The 21,024-nt window shown below is 40.4% G+C and overlaps 1 protein-coding gene across 3 annotated transcripts in view; it reads right to left on the bottom strand.

Annotated features, from left to right (window-relative positions):
• fam184ab (family with sequence similarity 184 member Ab) overlaps window positions 1-21,024 on the bottom strand; it is a 642,430-nt gene that overhangs the window by 96,666 nt on the left and 524,740 nt on the right. For all 3 annotated transcript variants that reach the window (XM_028797795.2, XM_028797797.2, XM_028797796.2), the window contains one exon: window positions 449-633. In XM_028797795.2, coding sequence (XP_028653628.2) covers window positions 449-633 — 185 coding nt within the window. The remainder of the gene's footprint in view (window positions 1-448; window positions 634-21,024) is intronic.

Raw genomic sequence — 21,024 nt, 5'->3', positions numbered from 1 at the left:
ATTGGTACTATTCAGGTCATAAAATGATTTCTTCAAAATGTCACATATATTTGTCTCTTTCTTTTTTACCCGGTGCTGCATTGAAATCGTGCACCAGAAGGTGTGAGCTTATTCAGTGCAAGCAAGAGCATGCAGGTGGCCGGTTGCTTGTGCTACAGCATGCTTGATCTGGCGGCGATCAACGCACATATACTGTACAAGGCATGCATGGGGGCCACTGAGAAAAGAAGAGTCTTCATGGCTCACTTTGCAGGCTGCTTGGGCTTATCGACACATTTAGAAGACAAAAGACGCTGACGAAGAGGTGCAAAGGGATTTAAGGTGGGCCAGATTTACGAGTTCTTTCATAGGCTCTGGTAATTCTAGTGTTAATAGTGAAGTGAACACCCCAAGTACAGTTAAAAAACACACATGACACGGGACACAGGACAAAAGTATGCCCAGGTACCTGATTTGTTGGTTGGCTTCACTCCGTATTTTCAAAACCTCTTTGCCCTTGAGCTCGAGCTCCTTGGTCAGTGTACTGATATTCTCATGAAGTGAGTGAATCTCTTTATCCAGCTCTGCAATGTGGTGCTCTCTGTGTCTCACTTCATTCTGTAGCTCAGCAATGCGGCCAAGCAGCTCCTTCTCCTGAAAAGCAAAGACGGTATATTTTTGTGGTTAATTTTGTATTAAACTGGTAACAGAATATCAACAAGAAATATACTGTAAGAAGAAACTACCATAAAAGCATAACCACACAAATCATACCAACTAATCCCAACATATCCTTTGAGTTAAGGGTTAAATATTATGGGATAACCCAGTCCACAGAACCACAATTATCCACACCAGCAAAATGAAAAAGAGCATCGGTAACAGAAAACAGTACCAGGGGTAACAGTGGGACTGAAACAACTGGGCGGATGCAGTCCAAATTTCAACTGAATTGCTGAAGACACCATTAATTGGTGATGTAAAGAATTCAGGTTGATTTAAATTATACAAGTAGGACCACCAACTGTCCACAGTAAGTGAAAAGCCATAATTGGTGTGGCTTCCAGAGTACCAAGACAGAATAGTTTATGTTGATGGTGGATAAGCAGTAGTATAAAGAGGCCTAAAGTTTGACTTAAGAGTGGAATACTTCAAAATAGGTAACAAGTAAATGTGGAATAAAAGGTGAATAAATAGTAAAGAGAATTGAGGTGAGGCCCAGCTGATTATGCATTGGTGTAAAGCAGAACAGCATTGACACACAGACAACCTGCTTGTACCTACCTCAGATTTTCTTTTTGAAATAACTAGGGGGCCCCCTGCTCGCTTCGCTCGCCAACCCCCGTATTTGGTTTTCCGGATACACACTTTTAAGATTGTTTTTTCTTTGAATTGTTGCTATTTCATTAGTTTCACTTTTATTTCAGAACTTCTGTAAAAACAATTTTTGTAATCTTGCGAGTCCCAATATGCTGAATCTTTTTAATGAGGTCAGGATAGGTTTCTCTGTTTGGAATTTCAGCACTGACAAAACGATCTACATCATCAGCATTTAATAATTTGTTTTTACAAAGTAAAAAAGTAAGTAGAGTTCTGCATTGGACTCCTGTCTGTAAAGTCGTGCTGTTTTCCTCTCACAGTTCCACAGGTACATGGGGTTACCAAGGTGATACCCCAGCTTTTGCCTAGGTTTTTGTACAAGGGCTAGACAGAACGTTTTTGACTCCTGGGGTAAATGTAGCTTTTTAAATAAGCAGACAGATAAATATATATACATTAACAAAGTAACCAATAAATGCATGTGCAGTAAACTCCGTTTTTGAAATTCTCAAGATTCTTTATTTGTCACATGCGTAGTTATACAGGACAACACGCAGTGAAATGCATCCTGATCCACTTATCAAAAACTGTGCAAAGTTAGAAGAATATCAATTAGATTAACAAAAAGTCATAGATTGAAAGATAACAGTATAGTAGAACATAAAAAGTAAGTAAAATTATGTGAATAAAGTAAATTTAAGTGTTAAGGTGCAATAGTGTAGTAATTATTGTGTAAAGCCAAAGTTAGACTGGTGCATAGTTAAATGAGGCAGTTTGTTTGTTTGCGCTACTGCGATCTTTACTTTTTTATATTTTCTAATTTTCCTACTTTCATATCCTTTAACTTTCTCCACATGTGTATAGCGCCAACATATTTTTTTTTTTGAGCCTTTCTAATTTCCCTGGTTTCATAGTCTCTAACCTGCTCTGCATGTGTTTAGCGCCAACGTTTGTAAACGTCTTTATGAAGTTCTACTTTGTCTTTTACTCACTGTCATTTATTTAAGAGCCGGATTGGACGTGCTTTTTTTCAGTTCCACTTGCTCCGGGCTGATAATTACTTTCCTTATTTTCTGATTTTGCACCTCGATTATTCTTTTTTGCTCTTTTTTCTGTCCAACGCATTTGAGTCTCTTTTCTCCGCGCTGCTTTCTTCTTCGCTTAGATGTCAACATTTAATTTATAACGTACTGTCCTTATACGCTTTATATGTGCTGAGAGCCCTGGATCTGTGTGTGCTCAAATCCTTCACAAGACTGAATGTTTTGCTGCCTATTGTCCTATTTGACAGATTGTAAGTAGGGCGTGTCTTTGGTCTCGCGGGTCTTTAAAATGTCTTACGAGAAGATCACGTATCGTAGACTTGCTTTTTGCTTTCCAAGACAGGATTTCTTTTTATAATAGATAGATATTGTCTACACAAATGCTGCAGTCAATCATTGAGCAGCTGATTATGCGGGAAAGGCAGGCATATCTAGCAAGATGCCATTCAGTTTAAGTCAGAATCTCAGGACTTATTTGTAATATTTGGAACTGCTTCCTCAACTGTCATGGAGGGCTGAGTGCATTTCACTTGAGATGTCAGACTTTTTAAACCATTTTTTGTACCTGAGTGTTACTATACAGTTATAAACTAATCATTCAATCATTAATCGATAGTAAAATAAAATTAATTAAACTAATTCTATCTTAATATTAGAACCTTGATAAATGTTAACACATAAATGTTATAAACTGTTTAATACAGTAAATTGGGTTTAATCAGTACTTTATTTAGTCCAGTCTATGGCAGCAGCTCCCTGTTAAGTGCCATTTTGAGTAGGACCGAAGATTCTGATGCATTAAATTGCTTGTACCTTCTTCCATAAGATTTATGATTACATGTAACTTTATTACAAAACTTAGGTAAATTAAAGAACATAATAAACTTATTAAAACTGGTCTAACAAATTTCCAAAAATGTCATTTCCTTTATTTGAAACCTCTGTAATTATATCCCACAAAAAACAATTAAAAAACTGTTGTCCTGCTCAACAGCAATCATCTGATCCAACCCCCTGTACAAAATAAAAAGCTAGAAGCAGGGCAGACTAATGGAGCACCTACTCATTATAAATAAAGGCACGATTAATCAACTAATACTTACACTTTAACACAGGCATTTACATATTATTGCACAAATAGCTCCTACACAGTTCATTTATAAGAATGAAGGCTTTGCCTTTTTTCTTTCCCTTGACTGTACTGATGATACAGAAGAGGTAAAATTATAAAGGTACATTTTACACATGCTGTAATCCCTTAAATTTTTTTATTCCTTGTAATAAAGATTTCAGATGAGTGTTACAGGTCATCAGTCACTACATCACTGTCTCAGCTACATAACCTTACATGCGCTGCAATTTTCACAAGGCACTGGTGCAAAACAGACGAGGTCTAAAGGAGTTTCTTGAAATGCACCCATTCAGGTGTGTAGATGCCATCTATATTTGTGTCATGAGTCAAAAACAGAGCCGTCCCATACATCAGATGCATTTTATGAAAGCAGCAAAAGCCTTCCTTTACTCCTGCCAATATTTTATACAGATTTAACATGTTAAAGCAGCGTCAACTATTCACTTTAATCATGTGAAAGACTCTAATATCTTCAGAGAATACCATAACAAAACGAATTAGTGAACTGATTCCAAATTATATGAAATCTATAAATATCATCCCTCAGGCAACTCTCTTTAAACATTTTGTCTTGATGGAAAGCATGCATGAAAGAGCTCTAAAATGTAAGCTCCACTAACAGAGCTGGTGGCTCCAACTAGAAGGTAAAAAATTAATTAGGATTGTATTAGTTTGCATAGTGTCCAAGCTTGGCATACATTTTGGCCTTTATAATACAGTATATTTGGCTGATGTCTTGAAGCACAGATGGCTTAAGCTGGCATCACAGTTCAGGACTTTTCTTCAGTTTTAATTCATAGCCTTCTTTTATGTAAGAAAATCGAAGTGAGTTTTAAACAGTCCGTTTACTGTCAGTTGTGTAGTGTGACACCTCCCCAGTCTTAACTAACCCTACAACTCTTGGTGACTGGCTGTGATAAAATTAAACTGGTTTGATTTTCTCATAGCGAGTCACAAGTCCTGGGGTGTAATGAATTCTGATAGTGGTGCAAAAATAAGAAGGCAAAAACACAGTTAAGAACCAGTGAATGGAGAAATTAAATGCAGGCAAAAATTGTCTAGAAAGAGGTAAAAGGTTAAAACCATAATGAAAATGAATTTCAAATACCAAACTTAGAATTTGAGATTTTATAATATCCCATATAATACCTCATCCACCTAAGCGATAATTATATTTTGGAGAGAAATTCAATTAAAACAATTACAATGCAGAAACTCTCATCTCATCTTCCAAAACTGCCTTTTCTAGGGAGGGTTGTGGTGACTGTAGTGATTACTTTCTCACTAATGTCATCTACCATTTTGTGGGCCATTTTTCTTTTTGTTTGATGAGGTATAAATTTAATCATACCTGCAGACACTTGTGCTAAGGTGCAGTGAGAGTCATTATTGCACATAAATCAAACTACAGATACAGAGTATCCACTTAAAACAGCCAATGTCCCTTAAACCATCTAACATTTAGACATTTATCCAACCATTTTCCACTTCACTGAGAGACTGTGCTGGGCGCAAGGTGGGAACCAATTCTAGGCTGGGTGACATTCACTGAAAAAAAAACCCACCTAAATTCTACTAGAACTCCTAAGTTTCCATTATTGTCCAGTTCTACCTGTTGTAGTCCTTCAACAACAACCTTTTTCAGGTACATATTTAGATCCTTGGCAATATTTTGAATTTAGGATACTTTCTAATTGCTTAAAAAGTGTCTATTTCAGCCAGGGTTACAAACGTGTCTTGTTTCATGTATTTTTTGGTAAATTTTTGTGCCATTTGTGCCATTATGTATGTAAATGTTGCTTTTGTGCACTGTTGCTTTTTTGTTTTTTCATCTTGTCTTTAAGCTGCCTGTGTTACTATATGTCCCATGTGTTTTGTGGGTGGTCTCTCAAGAGGAAGAGTCACCCGCCAGTTCCCACTAGGAAGTGTCCTCCACAGTTCTTGGTGGTTCATTTTGAATGAGCTTAGGAGTGGTGGGTGTTACAGTGGTCTTTCTGGGCCTTGTGCTTTTCATGATCCATTAGATTTTTTTGACCTTTCGCTCTTCAACTATTTCAGCTATTCTTGGTATTTCATTTTGGGACTTGATTGCTTGGGCGGCATGGTGGCACAATGGTAGCGCTGCTGCCTGACAGTAAGGTGCCCTGGGTTTGTATCCGGGGTCCTCTCTGTGTGGAGTTTGCATGTTCTCCCCGTGCCCGTGTGTGCTCCAGTTTCCTCCCACAGTTCAAAGACATGCAGGTTAGACTGATTGACAATACTAAATTAGCTCTAATGTGTGGTTGGGGAGTGTGTGTATGTTTGCCCAGCAATGGACTGGCACCCTGTAAAGGATTTGTTCCTTGACTTGTGCCCTATGCCAGCTGGGATAGGCTCAGGCACCCCTTGTGACCCTGTTCAGGATTATGTGATTCAGAAAATGACTGAGCGACTTGTTCGTTTGGGTTTATGTGTGTTTCAGGCAAATCCTTTATGTCTTTTGTGCTCTGCGGAGCTTCACTGTGTGACAGAGCATTTTGTGAAAAATAAACCTTTTTATTTTTATAAAGAGTTTGTGTTTGCCATCTTACCTCTAGTGGACATTATTGGAAGTGCTTTTTGGGACTTGCGTGACTTAGTTCATAACAAAGAGTAAAGCAAGGGGTTTGCCAATAGATCAGTGTGCCAGGCTTTTAACTGAGAAAGAATTTGCTCACTGGGTTCTTAAATGTTTTGTTGATGTTTTGTGGTTTCAGGCAATTCTGGATATTTGTACAATAGTTCATTTAAATTGGGACAAACATGTTTATACCTTGATTATACCTCATTTCTGTAAGAATATTTTTCTGTAATAATTGTCTTAACACATGTTGGGGTGTTACCAGCTTTAACCAAAAGTTGACAAATGTGTTCAGACATTTTTCAGGTATAGATGACAGTAATTGTACTGTACAGTGACACTAACGGTACCTTGCTCTTGCTTGCTCTTACTCACTAACCATGGGGCAAGTAAGAATTTCACTGCACTCTGTACATGTGACAATAATGACCTTATATATGTTTTAATCGAGAAACTCACTCATACAGGGCCAGTTTAGAGTCACCACCAACCTAACCTGCATGTCTATTAGATTAGGGAGGAATAGCAGAGAAAGCTAAGGAAAACCTCTGTAAACACGGCTGAGAAACAGCAGACTGCGGATTCTGGAGCACTAATTACCACTCCAGCCCATCATACAGTCTGTTTATGCAGACCAGACAAGAGGCAGTATTAGAGTCTGTCTCTTCTCTCACCGAGAGTAAGCTGCTAATTGATAACCTGCGATACCATTAACTACATGCCTTTGTCCACACTCACTCACACCTCCCTCGAGTGATGGCACGCAGAGTGTTAAGGATGATCATAAGCACCAAAACAACCAGAAGATAAATGAGAAATGAAAAAATGAAGTCAAATGACAAGCTAGGGTCAGAACACTAGAGAAGCCAAAGCAGGAACAAGTAACCAGAATCAAAAGTGTAAAATATTGTTTTGGCTAGGACACAAAATCCAAATGCTAGAACCTGCTTGGAAAGAAAGACAACCATTGCTATGAAAATCAAAAGGTTTTTGCATCCTCCAGGTGATAACGTATAGTGTGCTCACCGCCATATTTGTATTGTAGCTTCTGTTACGAAATCGGTATGATGATGAAGGAAAAGAAAACTAAGATGTTAATGAAAATTAACCTTTAAATCACACACAAATCAGAAATAGAATCACCATGCTCAAAAACAGACAAAAATACACATATAAAGAAGCGCTAGTACTAACACCTTGCATATTACCATTTTGACCATTTCCTCCAGGAGCTTTCAGCCTCTGGCCACATCCATACTGTTCCATCTGTCCTGCCTCTTGATTTGAGTCGAGCTGTAGAACTTATGGTAAGGAGCAGTGATGTGATGCCTGGGCCTTGGGTGTCTATATAGCCTCCCGGCACTTATTTAGAGCTCTGGTACTGAGTGCAGACTGCTTTATGTCTAAGTCTGTCGGTTCTGCATTGTGCTCCTGGTATTCATGACCTTTAGTTTTGTTTGGTATTTCTGGATTATTTCTCAGCCTAGTGTGTTTTTTTAGCATTATTCAGTTTTGAATACTGACCTTCAACTTGACTGTTCAAACATTTCTCCTTCGTGTTATCATTCCTTTTTGTCATTTCAACCAGTTAATTTGATTATGTCCACATATGTGTCTGACTTTCCTGTTTATTTATAGCTCCTGTCCAGTGAGCTATGTTTCCACTTTTGAATGGAACTCCTTATGGTATCAAGTGGCAGAAAGGAATCACCAAGTGTGACTCATCTCTGTGCCACTCTATCCCTCAACCTCTTGCTGAAAGGAGGACCAGCTGTAAGGGCGTTAAGATCGGCTGGCATTGCATTCTGGGAAGAGACGGCAACAGCTACCTCAAGGGATCTCAGAAATATTTTAAGAGAGAGAGAACTCTGCTTAATACATGAACCAAGAGTAATAAAAATATGTAAAATAAAACAAATCAAAAGCAAAATGTGAAAAAGGAAAGGATAGAGGATGGGGAAATTGAACCACAGTGACATTTCCATTAAAGTATGGTTAGTAGGCACATTTGTTACATTACATGACGTTTCTCCCTGCTACTGTATGAGCCATGTTCTTAAACAGACCTTGCCCTGGGATACTTTTCTTTCCTCTGGGAGTCAGAAAGACTCGAGCATCTAAATCTGTCACTTGCTGTTATTCTGTAGCATTTCACTCAGGCATTAACAGCAAGTTGAAAAAGAGTCCTAAACTCACTTATCTTGCTCCCTAGGAACAAAGAGTTATCATTCTTCCATGAAATTATTATGGTGACCTTGGAAGCTTATCAGAAATGTATACTTATTATTAAATTGAATTACTTTTCAAAAATGTAACAAACTTGCTTTTCACTTCATTTCTTTCCCTTTCCATGCAATTTCTTTGAACAGGTCCTAGTTCTGCTGATGAAATGTCTATATCAAGTAGCCAAAGCCAAATAAAGTGTACAATTAACACATATATTATAAATGCCATAGAGGACAGACAAGCATCTCAACCAGAACAGGGACAGAGTTATTACCCGGACTGGAAGCCATAATGGAAAGACCACAGGATTGGAGACACAACCCAGCCTGATCGCATTGTAATCCTCATCCCGGCTGGAATCTGTCTATAAAGAATGGACAGGCTGAAGGTGGATTCCAGGAACAGTTCATGCCCACAAAAGGAAGGTGGTAGTGTTTCTCGAGGCTAATCCCAATTAGGACACTCACAAGGTTGCATGGGAATTGGAGTGCGGACGTGCAGCCCTGTTAGGGTCTTTTGGTACTGCCAGAGGGTGCTGTCAGAGAAAGACAATACTGTTTTCCACACGACCTGGAAGTGCTCCTGACCAGCAATGCTGTGACACCAGAAACAGTGCCAGGTGAAACTTGAAAAGAAACTCACTGCTTCACATTGGACAGTCGGGTCGGGTCAAGGCTGGGTGCGTCCCTGGAATCTCCACCATAAAAATAAATAAATCGCCGTCTTCTCGATAGCGGCACCGGACTGCTACAGCGTTATTCAGTTCTCCTTGCTGCTGATTGACTGTGATGCATCTCTAGCTGAGTGTTCTTGTGTTTTCCGTTTACTTAAAAGCCTGAACAGCGCCTGTCCTTTTTGATTTGATTTTGCCTGTCCTGATTGCTTTGTTTCTCTCTCCTCCCCCAGACATCCTCTGCTCCTGTTGGGGGTCCCGCTCCCGTTGTGCTCCCCTATGACGTTTGTCTATTCTTTAATCGAGAAATAACTGCATAATGAGCTAATTTTACTTCTGAAAGAGACACGTTTGTTTGAAGTGTTTGAATAAAGTTCCTGTCTCTACAATCTCCTGTGTTTCTGTGACCCAAGCGTGACACCCTGCAGTACTGCAGCCTCGCTGTCTCTGGGAGTCAGCCGCTGCACTCGACTAGTCTACCAGTTTCAGCACTTATCTTTGTGTGCTTGCATACAGCCAGTTCAAGCGCAGGTGGCTCAGTGATTTACCGAGTTTACCTTGAACATATTGTTCCAGTAGTTTTTTAAATAGTTTTTACAGTTCATTAGCAGTGTGTAAAATGATCAGTGTTGCAGTAATTGTGATGCTCTTTGCATAAAATTTCACTTTTTCTTTGTTAATTGTGACGTTTACTTAAAGTGCAGCAAAAAAGTGTTTGGTGTCCAGAGATGCATTAACCCCCAAGTATGTGGCAGTTTAAGGGTTAAAGCCCCACGATGCCGCCGAAACAAGCTACACCATCTAAGGCTTCTGGCAATGAAAACGCACTTGCATGAATTACAGTACATACAGTGCCTCCGGAAAGTATTCACAGCGCATCACTTTTTCCACATTTTGTTATGTTACAGCCTTATTCCAAAAGGGATTAAATTCATTTTTTTCCTCAGAATTCTACACACAACACCCCATAATGAAAATGTGAAAAAAGTTTACTTGAGGTGTTCAAATTTATTAAAAATAAAAAAACTGAGAAATCACATGTACATAAGTATTCACAGCCTTTGCTCAATACTTTGTCAATGCACTTTTGGCAGCAATTACAGCCTTGAGTCTTTTTCAATATGATGCCACAAGCTTGGCACACCTATCCTTGGCCAGTTTCGCCCATTCCTCTTTGCAGCACCTCTCAAGTTCCATCAGGTTGGATGGGAAGCGTCGGTGCACAGCCATTTTAAGATCTCTCCAGAGATGTTCAATCGGATTCAAGTCTGGGCTGTGGCTGGGCCACTCAAGGACATTCACAGAGTTGTCCTGAAGCCACTCCTTTGATATCTTGGCTGTATGCTTAGGGTCGTTGTCCTGCTGAAAGATGAACCGTCGCTCCAGTCTGAGGTCAAGAGCACTCTGGAGCAGGTTTTCATCCAGGATGTCTCTGTACATTGCTGTAGTCATCTTTCCCTTTATCCTGACTAGTTTCCCAGTCCCTGCCGCTGAAAAACATCCACACTGTATGATGCTGCCACCACCATGCTTCACTGTAGGGATGGTATTGGCCTGGTGATGAGCGGTGCCTGGTTTCCTCCAAACGTGACGCCTGGCATTCACACCAAAGAGTTCAATCTGTGTCTCATCAGACCAGAGAATTTTCTTTCTCATGATCTGACAGTCCTTCAGGTGCCTTTTGGCAAACTCCTGGCAGGCTGCCATGTGCCTTTTACTAAGGAGTAGCTTCCTTCTGGCCACTCTACCATACAGGCCTGATTGGTGGATTGCTACAGAGATGGTTGCCCTTCTGGAAGGTTCTCCTCTCTCCACAGAGGACATCTGGAGCTCTGACAGAGTGACCACCGGGTTCTGGGTCACCTCCTTGACTGAGGCCCTTCTCCCCTGATCGCTCAGTTTAGATGGCCGGCCAGCTCTAGGAAGAGTCCTGGTGGTTCTGAAGTTCTTCCACTTACGGATGATGGAGGCCACTGCGCTCATTGGGACCTTCAAAGCAGCAGAAATTTTTCTGTAACCTTCCCCAGATATGTGCCTCGAGACAATTCTGTCTCGGAGGTCTACAGACAATTCCTTTGACTTCATGCTTGGTTTGTGCTCTGATATGAACTGTCAACTGTGGGACCTTATATAGACAGGTGTGTGCCTTTCCAAATCATGTCCAATCAACTGAATTTACCACAGGAAAACTCCGGATGCACTGTCTAGCAGTAACATCTGTATTTCACATTCTAGCACTGCGGGAGACATAGCAGTACAGTATACGGGTTTACTTTTACATTCTTTATTTTTAGGTAATGTATTAAGCTGAGTTTGAAATTAAATCAAAGTGTTTTGGGGGCATATTTAGGGTTTAAACTATGAAAATAGGCGTTTTCTTTAACCACATCCAAAATTCGCGGGTGCTCTAGGAACGTAACCCCCATGAATTTTTGGAGGTGTACTGTGTGTATATATATATATATATATATATATATATATATATATATATATATATATACATACACACTAGCTATAAAAATTAATAGATGTTGGCACTATATCTGATCGTGTTCAGCTCTGACAGGAGAGCATTCCCCGCATGGGGAGAAAAGCACATGTCCGTAATATCTCTGGCAATCAGCAGCTACCTTCTAAAACACATGATGAAGCTCTTATCTCTCTCTTAAAAACGTCAAACGTTACTCTGTAACAATCTGTAGATGATAATGTCTGTTGAAGAAACAGGTACCGCTAGCTAAGTGGAGGCAAGGTGCACTCCAACACATGGTGTGAAGTAGAGTAACTCGAACAGAGGCTAGCGAGTTAATGAGGAAGGCCCCACCCCCCTGCTTTTGGCCCACAGCCACTCTCTTGGATTTGCATAAATACATCGGTACAGCAAGCGAACAATGGTAGTTAGCGCGATGAGAGAAGTCACAAAATCAACCGGAAAGTTCAAGCAAATTATAGAAAACAAACAGATCTAAATCCGTTAAGTAATTCTCTTGTGAAAAGTGGACAGACATACAGACAGAACGCGCTTGGACCACAAAATTTTTAAAACCGTTTTTTAGCGAGCACCTATGGGCCAAGGGTAACTTACATTCCAAATTTCAAGTCCCAAGTCCCCATGGTTTGGGAGATTTCGTGATAGATAGATAGATAGATAGATAGATAGATAGATAGATAGATAGATAGATAGATAGATAGATAGATAGATAGATAGATAGATAGATAGATACTTTATTAATCCCAAGGGGAAATTCACATACTCCAGCAGCACCTTACTGATACACGGAGCTGCTGTGATGAGTGAGTCAGTGGTATTTGGCTTTTATATATATATAAGCCAATGGGAAGGGGGACCCACGTTGCCTCTCCGGGCTGTGCCTGGCCGAGCCCCATGGGTGCAGGCCCGGCCACCAGGTGCTCGCCACTGAGCCCCATCTCCAGGCCTGGCTCCAGAGGGGGGGCCCCGGTGACTCCAGGGCAAGGGAAAATGTCGTCCAAAGTTTTGATTCATCATTGAAGGTTTGTTGAATATATATATATTGTGGCAGACGGCTGGGGACCCTACCCAGCCGGGATGCCTGAACAGTCCACGAGAGGAACAATACCTTCCCTGAGCCACGAGAGGGCAGCCACCTTGGTCTGTTGGGGGCCACCGGAACACAGCTGGGAAACTCATCCCTGTGGGAGGACGTGGCCACCGCCAGGGGGCACCCGGACGGTCATGCAACCCTGGATGGCAGCATTTCTGCCACACCAGGAACTGCTGCCGGAAGAAATCCCAGGGGCACCCGGAGTGCTTCCGGGTGCTCATCTGACACTTCCGCCACACCAGTAAATGTTGTTGGACAGAGCACCTGGAGCCCTTCTGGGTAATTATAAAAGGGGTCGCTTCCCTCCAGTAGACGAGCCGGAGTTGTGAGGAAGGGAGTAGAGGTGACAGCGACAGTGACAGAGAAAGAGAGAGAGAGAGAGAGAGACAGTCGGTGACTAAGGCATTGTGGTGCTGTTGATAATAAAACATGTGTGTTTTGGACATTCTGGTGTATGTCTGTATCCGGGGGCTGTCTTTCCACAATATATATATATACAGTACATATATATATATATATATATATATATATATATATATATATATATATATACACATACACAGACACACACACATATATTATATATACACACACACACACACACACGCACACACACGCACACACACACACACACAGACACACACACACATATATTATATAAATATTTGTAGCTAGAAATCATAAATTGTGGCTATCAAATGAGAATGCCACTGACAGCATATGCAGGCTTAAAATGAAGAACATCCAAATAATAAAAAAGACTATGACCAACACCCTCCGAGTCCCACCTTATTAATCCCCTCCTTGCACCCCCCTTCCCAATTTGCTATATATTGCCTTTGATTCCTGTATGTCTAATCATTTGGCCTCTGATGAAGACACTTGGTAGTTTGTTGAAAGTTTAGGCATAAAAAAACTATTTTAAGATAAATGACTAATTTTCTCATTTTGTGCATTTCTAGCTACAAATATGCAAACTGTATCACAGACCTTCACACAAGCACACAAAATCTATCAATGAATTCAGTGCAGGCTATTTAAAAAATTTAATCACTTATGATATTATTGGCACTGCTTTTTAAATTTTTTTTTTAATTCTTAAAATCAAACTTAATAAAAAGATAAGTGTCCGTGTGTCTGTCTGTGTCCGTCTAGTTGCTACATCTCTGTCATGACAAATAGCATATAACAGAGACCTATGCATTACATGGTGTACTGCAAACGCTAATGCCGAGGTCTACGTTGAATTTGTAGATTTCAATTGGTCTTAGACTGGTAGCACAGCTAGTAATATATAATTAATGTGCAACCCAACGGGTTGCTCTCTTATTCCAAAAGAAAAAACACATCATTGCACATTATTTCAGTAAAAGGGAGTAGCAGATTCCAGATGATGTAAAGATTTATCAACTAATTAAAAGGTTAAGCTTGATTACCTGATGAAATTAACTGGACAGCAACAATTTAACTTTAGTTGAGGAAACTCAAATGGGAGCATCTTCTGATTCCATTTATGACATGGGCCTGCTCTTTTATTTTTGAGAAACTGCCCTTCCTATAAATACTTGCAATGATATTATAAACAATGTTATGTGCTTTTCAATGGACTGACATGTAGTGTCATGCTGGCTAGGCTTGGGCACCAAATGAAACTCATTGAATAATGAGGTCTAAGATTTGAAAGAATAGATGGTGAAACAATAGAAACAGGACAAACAAAGCAAAGATTACTAGAATCTACTACACTTAAATAAAATTAAACAAAATCAACATGTCTTCAAAAACAAATTCCGAAGAGGGAACTGAGGGTTGAGTGATAAAAGCGTAACACCATTCCTGACAACAGATGGGCAGTAATCTCCTTTCTTCTTAATAGATCAGGCTAAGAGGAGAAGTGCTAGGTAAGTTCATCCATCCATTTCCTGAACCAGCTGTAAGGGCCAAACAGAAGGTGGCATTACAATCTGGGTAGAGCTGGCAACAGCTTGGCAAAAGTACTGCAGCCCATCAAGATTCCTCAGGAGACTCATTAATATTAGATTAAGGATACAAATTTTGCTTAATAAACATAGCAAGATTAATAAAAATATGAAAATCTCTATATATAAAATTATAACGCTCATTTGTGCATGACACAAAAACTATTGGTCTCAAATGACAGCTTATACTATGACACATGCAACACGACATGTGACAGTGGGATGGCGGGACTGAAATTGGGTTTCATGTACCTCTCACGGCTGCCAGAGACACGGCAGTGTGCCACCATTCACAGGCTGGACCTGCATGGACACGTACCCTGGCATGTTACTTCATATGGCCCGACGCACACCTGACAGGCAAGGCCAACAGTACACACTGTCCTACTTCAATGGCATGTTACACATGGCCCAACGAGGACACTGCAGGTCAGACACAAAACCAACTTTGTTAACTAATCTTGGCAGTGACCAGGACTGCTTTGTTTTGTGCAGCACCTGCTCCTTTATGCCTTCAGGCCACATGCTGGACAGGATAATGAAATGTGATGATAGGAACTGATGACGAGTTACATTATACAAGCAGGCTGCAGCTCTTCATCGTTCATCTGACTCCAACTGTTATTTACCGGACCCAAGTCCTTACTGCCTTCTGCTGTCAACCAAGGTGATGGTATCCTCAACAGAATGACCTTGGTTTTTGTGTGTCTAAACAGCCACAATCATACACATTCTCTGTAAAACTCACTGCCCAGAGTGAGCATACCTATGGCAGGAAAAAACTAGCACCATCTACTGACCATCAGGTACAGTTGACACATTTCCTCACAAAAGAAAAGTGCAAAAAAATCAGTGGCACAAAGAAAACCAACAGCTGCTAACACTGCGCAATAGCAAATTAAAAACAGGAAACAATTCACTGCTGACCAATGACAGGCCATAAGACAAAAACCTGCTGCCACACATTCCAACATAAGATGTAGTTCAGAATGACCTCAAAAAACACACTCACATATCTCACTGGATACAAACAGATCCAGCTCACATAGATGCTCTTTTTTAGAATTGAATAGAAACAGACCACCACCATGTAGCTCAAAGTCCTACAGACCAACCGAAGATGGTGCTTTTCAGTGAGTAAAAGTAATTAATAACTTTTTTTGGTTATTAGACATTTATTCAATGTCGACTCAGTACTAATGTTTGGCTTTCATGCCAGCTTTTGGCCAGTTTTTTATTTTCAATGAGTCGACTTTAAATCACCTTTACAACATTAATGAGTGCTCCTATAGGTAGTATCCTGTACCACCCCCTTTACACAGGACCCCAAGCTTTTGGTTTAATGTTTCTTCACATTCTTACAATTCTTTGTCTTTGGGTTTTCCATGCTTTTTTCTTTTTTTAAATAAAGACTTATTTTGTTTTGTACGTATATTACAAGGCCTTTGAGTACTTTTTACATTCCTTTTTATTTGAGGACTAAACAAATGCCTACCCAGTTCAGCCTTCCATTACAGTTTCTAATGATAATCCCCCAGGACATGGTGTCGATGTTCAAGTTTATCACTACAATGGTGGACTGCACCACTTTCAATTACCTTTTAGTTGAGGACCAGAGGTCCACGTGTTTCACTAGTAATGGATAAAAATGTTAAAAAGTGAAAAAAGAATAGTAGATTTTAAAGCTAACCCACATTTAAATGTAAAGTCTTCAACTTAGAAAATGCACAACTTTCCATAATGTAACACAATACAACATAACAATCCTTAAAGCTGTTGAATCCAATATAAGGTTTCGGGGGCTAGGGCACACTCACACACACTCCAACGCGATCATTTTAGAATTAACCTAACACACCAGTCTTTGGGTTACGGCATGAAAACTCACACAGTCACTGGGAGAAAATCCAAACTCCAAGTATCACAAGCTCATTTTGACTGCCAATTAACATTTTACCTGATGGCACTGGTTATTGTGTTCCAGGTATGGGGAGTTCTGCAGCAGTCTTGGCCCCCCTTTTTCCTTGTTCAATTCCGTTCTGCTGCAAAAACCACAAGTTATCGGACAGATGAGCATCTATTCTGTTTTCACAGTCAAGAACACTCACTTTTCTTTTTTCCTTGTGTCTCCATTGTATGCATTGTACTTTCAGCGCAGTGTTCACACACACACACACACAGGAGCAAACACCTTTGAAATGACAGAAATCGAAACCTGTGGCTATGACAGAGTTGTGGGGGATGTCATGGTTCACGATTGGAGGGTGCAGGTTCATTCCATGACTTCCCTCAAATCAAGAACATGACTGAAAAATTGCTAAAAAAGGCATGCAGTGTGATTTTTGAGCTAAAACATGTGCTAGCAGCTCCTCATAAGGCACTTTCCAGTTCCACTAATAGTTGTCTCAATAATAAGTGAATTGCTTCTTATTGACATACTCACAAGTTATTACCAGTGACTGATGGGAGCTTGCTGGTAAAAGCCAAGCTGCCGTTTCTGTGATGGTGTGCTATTAGAAATGGTACCCATTAAATAATGAATGATGGGTATCATGTATAATTAAAAAAAAATATTTGATGAGCACGAACATTTTGCATGCAAGAAAATTGTTTGTAGGTTCCTACAAAAGCAGTTGGTGTTTGGTGAGGCTAATGTATATGTGATAGGGTGAAATGCCTGCTGCGAATACTTCGTTTACAATAAACAAATAATCTATGAGGACACAGATCTTTCAGTTCTGTATTGTTAATTATATAGTGACCAATATGATAATGTAAAAGATTATTTTCTTGGTTTTAAGTCAAATAATGCAACTTGCCCTGTTTGGTAAAGTGAAAGGCTCATACAGTGTACAATCAAACAAAACAGGTCACATAGTTTCTTGTTTTTTTGCAGGGGTCCACGACTCTATTACTGAAATGGAATGGCGCCATGTTGCAGGGTTTGTTCCAGCCTTGTGCCCTATGCTAGCTGGATTAGGCTTCAGACCCTCCATGATTCTGGTCTGGATGAAGTGGGTTAGACCCTACTGACATGACATGACAATACTGCATTAAGAAACACGTATTCCGAAGATAGTGCTGCTTGAACTGGGTCAAGATTTGATTTCTACGGCTTCAGCTCCATCAGTGCCTTGTATTCTTATTTTTAAATTAACTTTTCTTTCATTTGTATGTGGTACTTCTTAGCTCAGCATTTTCTTCTTCTGTCCTTTTGGATGCAACTTGTTTTGAAGTTTGGCACATCATAGTCAAGGACAGAGTGTGTGAAACATGAGCTGAATTCTGTCATTTTTTGTTGGTGGGTCCAAGAGAAGAAACTAGGTGCATACCTTTCAGGGATATAGTAGTTTGAAGGTTAAAAAAAACAGTTAAAAAGGTAAAAAAAAATAATAATAATATAAAAACATTCTGTGGTGGGTTGGCGCCCTGCCCGGGATTGGATCCTGCCTTGCGCCCTGTGTTGGCTGGGATTGGCTCCAGCAGACCTTTGTGACCCTGTGTTTGGATTCAGCGGGTTGGGAAATGGATGGATGGATGGATAAAAGCATTGTTAGGTGAGGCTTACTTTTTGTGAACAGCTGGAATAAAATTATTGTCTACAATCCTTTAGACATAAATGTTTATACTAAGGTTGATCTTGATTAGCTCCAAACCCCAGAAAGAACACCAAGAAGGCCAGAGTTATAAGAAAGGTTTTCCTATGGGGTGAGATGGATATATCCATCCATCCATCCATTATCCAACCCGCTACATCCTAACTATAGGGTCACGGGGTCTGCTGGAGCCAATCCCAGCCAACACAGGGTGCAAGGCAGGAAACAAACCCAGGGCAGGGCACCAGCCCACCGCAGGGTGCGCGCGCACACACACACACACACACACACACACACACACACACACACACACACACCAAGCACACACTAGGGAAAAGTTAGAATTGCCAATGCACTTAACCTTTGGACTGTGGGAGGAAACCGGAATACCCGGAGGAAACCCATGCAGACATGGGGAGAATATGCAAAGTCCACGCAGGGAGGACCCAGAAAGCGAACCCGGGTTCCCTAACTACGAGGCAGTGGCGCTACCCACTATATCCGCCGAGATGGATATATACAGTACAAAATAAACATATGGGAAACAAAAACTGTAAATCCTCTCTAGACCTTCCTATACTGGATGGATATTCTGTCGTTTCATTGTTTATGTCCATACCAACAACATCTCTCCTCTTTCTCACTCTGGCTACTCTTCCTCCTGTTCAGTTGATTCCTTGCCCTTATTCAGCTCCTGACACCAATGTCTCAGCACGTTTTTGAATGGTAGGAGTTTCAAGTTATTTGGCCACTAGAGCTACTGACTCAAGGGCAAGGATCCCGGACATTTTTCATTCTGAAACTGCTGTAATTCCCGGGAAAATGGGAACGGCCAAGCTTACATATATAGAGTGTGTAAAAGTGTAAAAATCGATCAAGAAATAACAGTTACAGTTGAAAATAATTAAGTGGCACGGTTTGTTGGCCTACAGTGTAGTGTGTTGCTCATTAATTCATTCAACAACAGACCAGCAGCAGTCAGTCTCCCGGCTCCCACTAAGACTGAGCACAGTGGACTGGTCAGTCTGTTGCATCCGTATTATTTGAGCTAAGAAACTTGCCATCACACAATGATGACAAGAAACTGGATGCATCAGTAAATGCTGAAATGGCAGTGTTTCAGAGCAACGGCAAACACGAGCGTTGTTTAGAACAAGTGCACCAGTATCTGATGACTGTGCCGCCTACTGCAGTGGAGACAGAGCGTGCTTTCTCAGTGGCTGCCGCACTCTGCATGAAGGTGTGCTCTTGCACGGATGACCGCACGCTTGACACGTTGTGCTTTCTATGCTCTTATTACCGCAACTAACTAGATACATGTACTTACTGTATATGACAGCATGAACTGCTTGTAGTTAAGGTTAGTCTTTTATTGGTGTCAACATATTGCAGTAGTTTTATTAAAAATAAGTGTCGCTTGATCTAAAACCGTTCACATGTGAGATGCCTGTGCACTGTGTCATCCCCAGGAGCCCAGGATTCCCAGGAATGACATGTTGGATTCTGGGATTCCCGAATTCCCGGGAATGGATTCCCTAGTTCTGTCTTAAGTTGTAGGGCCAACCTCTGTGTGTGCAAGAGCTGAGAACCAATGAACACTCAGCTGAAAACACAATGCATATATTGTAGCTATAAGGAAAATGAGTGCAATTAACCTTACAACACAACAGAGGATCGTGAATGGAAAAAAAAAATAAAAAAGGGCAGAAATGGAGGCTGAACTTGCAATACTTGGAAAGCATTTGTTTAGCTCCAATGCAGTCAGGCGGCTTGGGTTTCAGAAAAAAGTGGCGATCACACAATACATTTTGAAAATGTGAAACTGTGCTGGAAAGTTATCACAGGGCCATATAATTCTTGTGTTATGTGCTTTACAGGGTACGTAGTTATGTAATCTGACATCCTTAGGTGACAAGATCAGCAACTTCGGTCATCAAGTTTGACATCCCCTCAGACGAGAAGTTATATAATGTGCCACCAACTTTTAGTGAGTAGTCCTTCTCAGAGCAGTGAACTAATAAAAGAGTGAAATGAGCAAAAGTCCTTTGGGTCAGGGCCAGCTAGTGCCACGCTGCGCTATAGTAATACAATAACACTATCCTTTATATTGTTTTAAAAATGTTAGTCTAAAAATACTAATTATAGCAAAAGAAATATCATAAAGGAATATGTACTGTATATATATTATATAAATATATTAAACAACAAATAAAAAATATACAAATATCTATACATAAAATGTCCTGGATAATGGACAATCTGTCAGGCAGACCGCTGTTTGTGAGACTCAAGGACAGTGTTTCTGTTACGGATGTGAGCAACACTGGAGCACCACAATGACCAGTCCTGTCTCCATCCCTCTTCACTCTGTACACCTCTGACTATTAATATAACATCAGGTTAGGTCACTTGCAGAAATTCTCAGATGATTTTGCACTTATGAGGTATATTGATAAGGAGAAAGAAACAGAGTGTACGTGTCAGGTGGAGGCGTTTGTTACTTTGTACAGAAAGAATTGTCTGCATCTTAATATCAGCAAAACCAAAGAACTGGTTATTGAGTTTCACCACACCAGAGAGCCTCTATGTCCGGTCACCATTTAAGGAGTGAATGTAGAGGTGGTCCACTCCTACATGTACCCATAAAGTCAAACACAGCCAGTGACCAGTCTTCTAGAGCTGTGAGGAAACAGCACTAAACACTACACCGCCAGGCCTCCCCACTTTGAAGATGAAAAGCCCACTTGTTCTAAAGGGATTTCCCTTTGTGTTGGCATTTCACACCAGAATCTAACTTGCGAAACTCAAACTTACAGAAGACTATTGAGGTGAAAATAGAACACAATGAGACTGTTTAACTTTCATAATACTAAAAGAGGTTTGGATTCCTTTT

This window comes from Erpetoichthys calabaricus, chromosome 3 (assembly GCF_900747795.2).
Source record: "Erpetoichthys calabaricus chromosome 3, fErpCal1.3, whole genome shotgun sequence".
NCBI lineage: Eukaryota > Metazoa > Chordata > Cladistia > Polypteriformes > Polypteridae > Erpetoichthys > Erpetoichthys calabaricus.
This window is presented reverse-complemented; position numbering and strand designations above follow the sequence as displayed.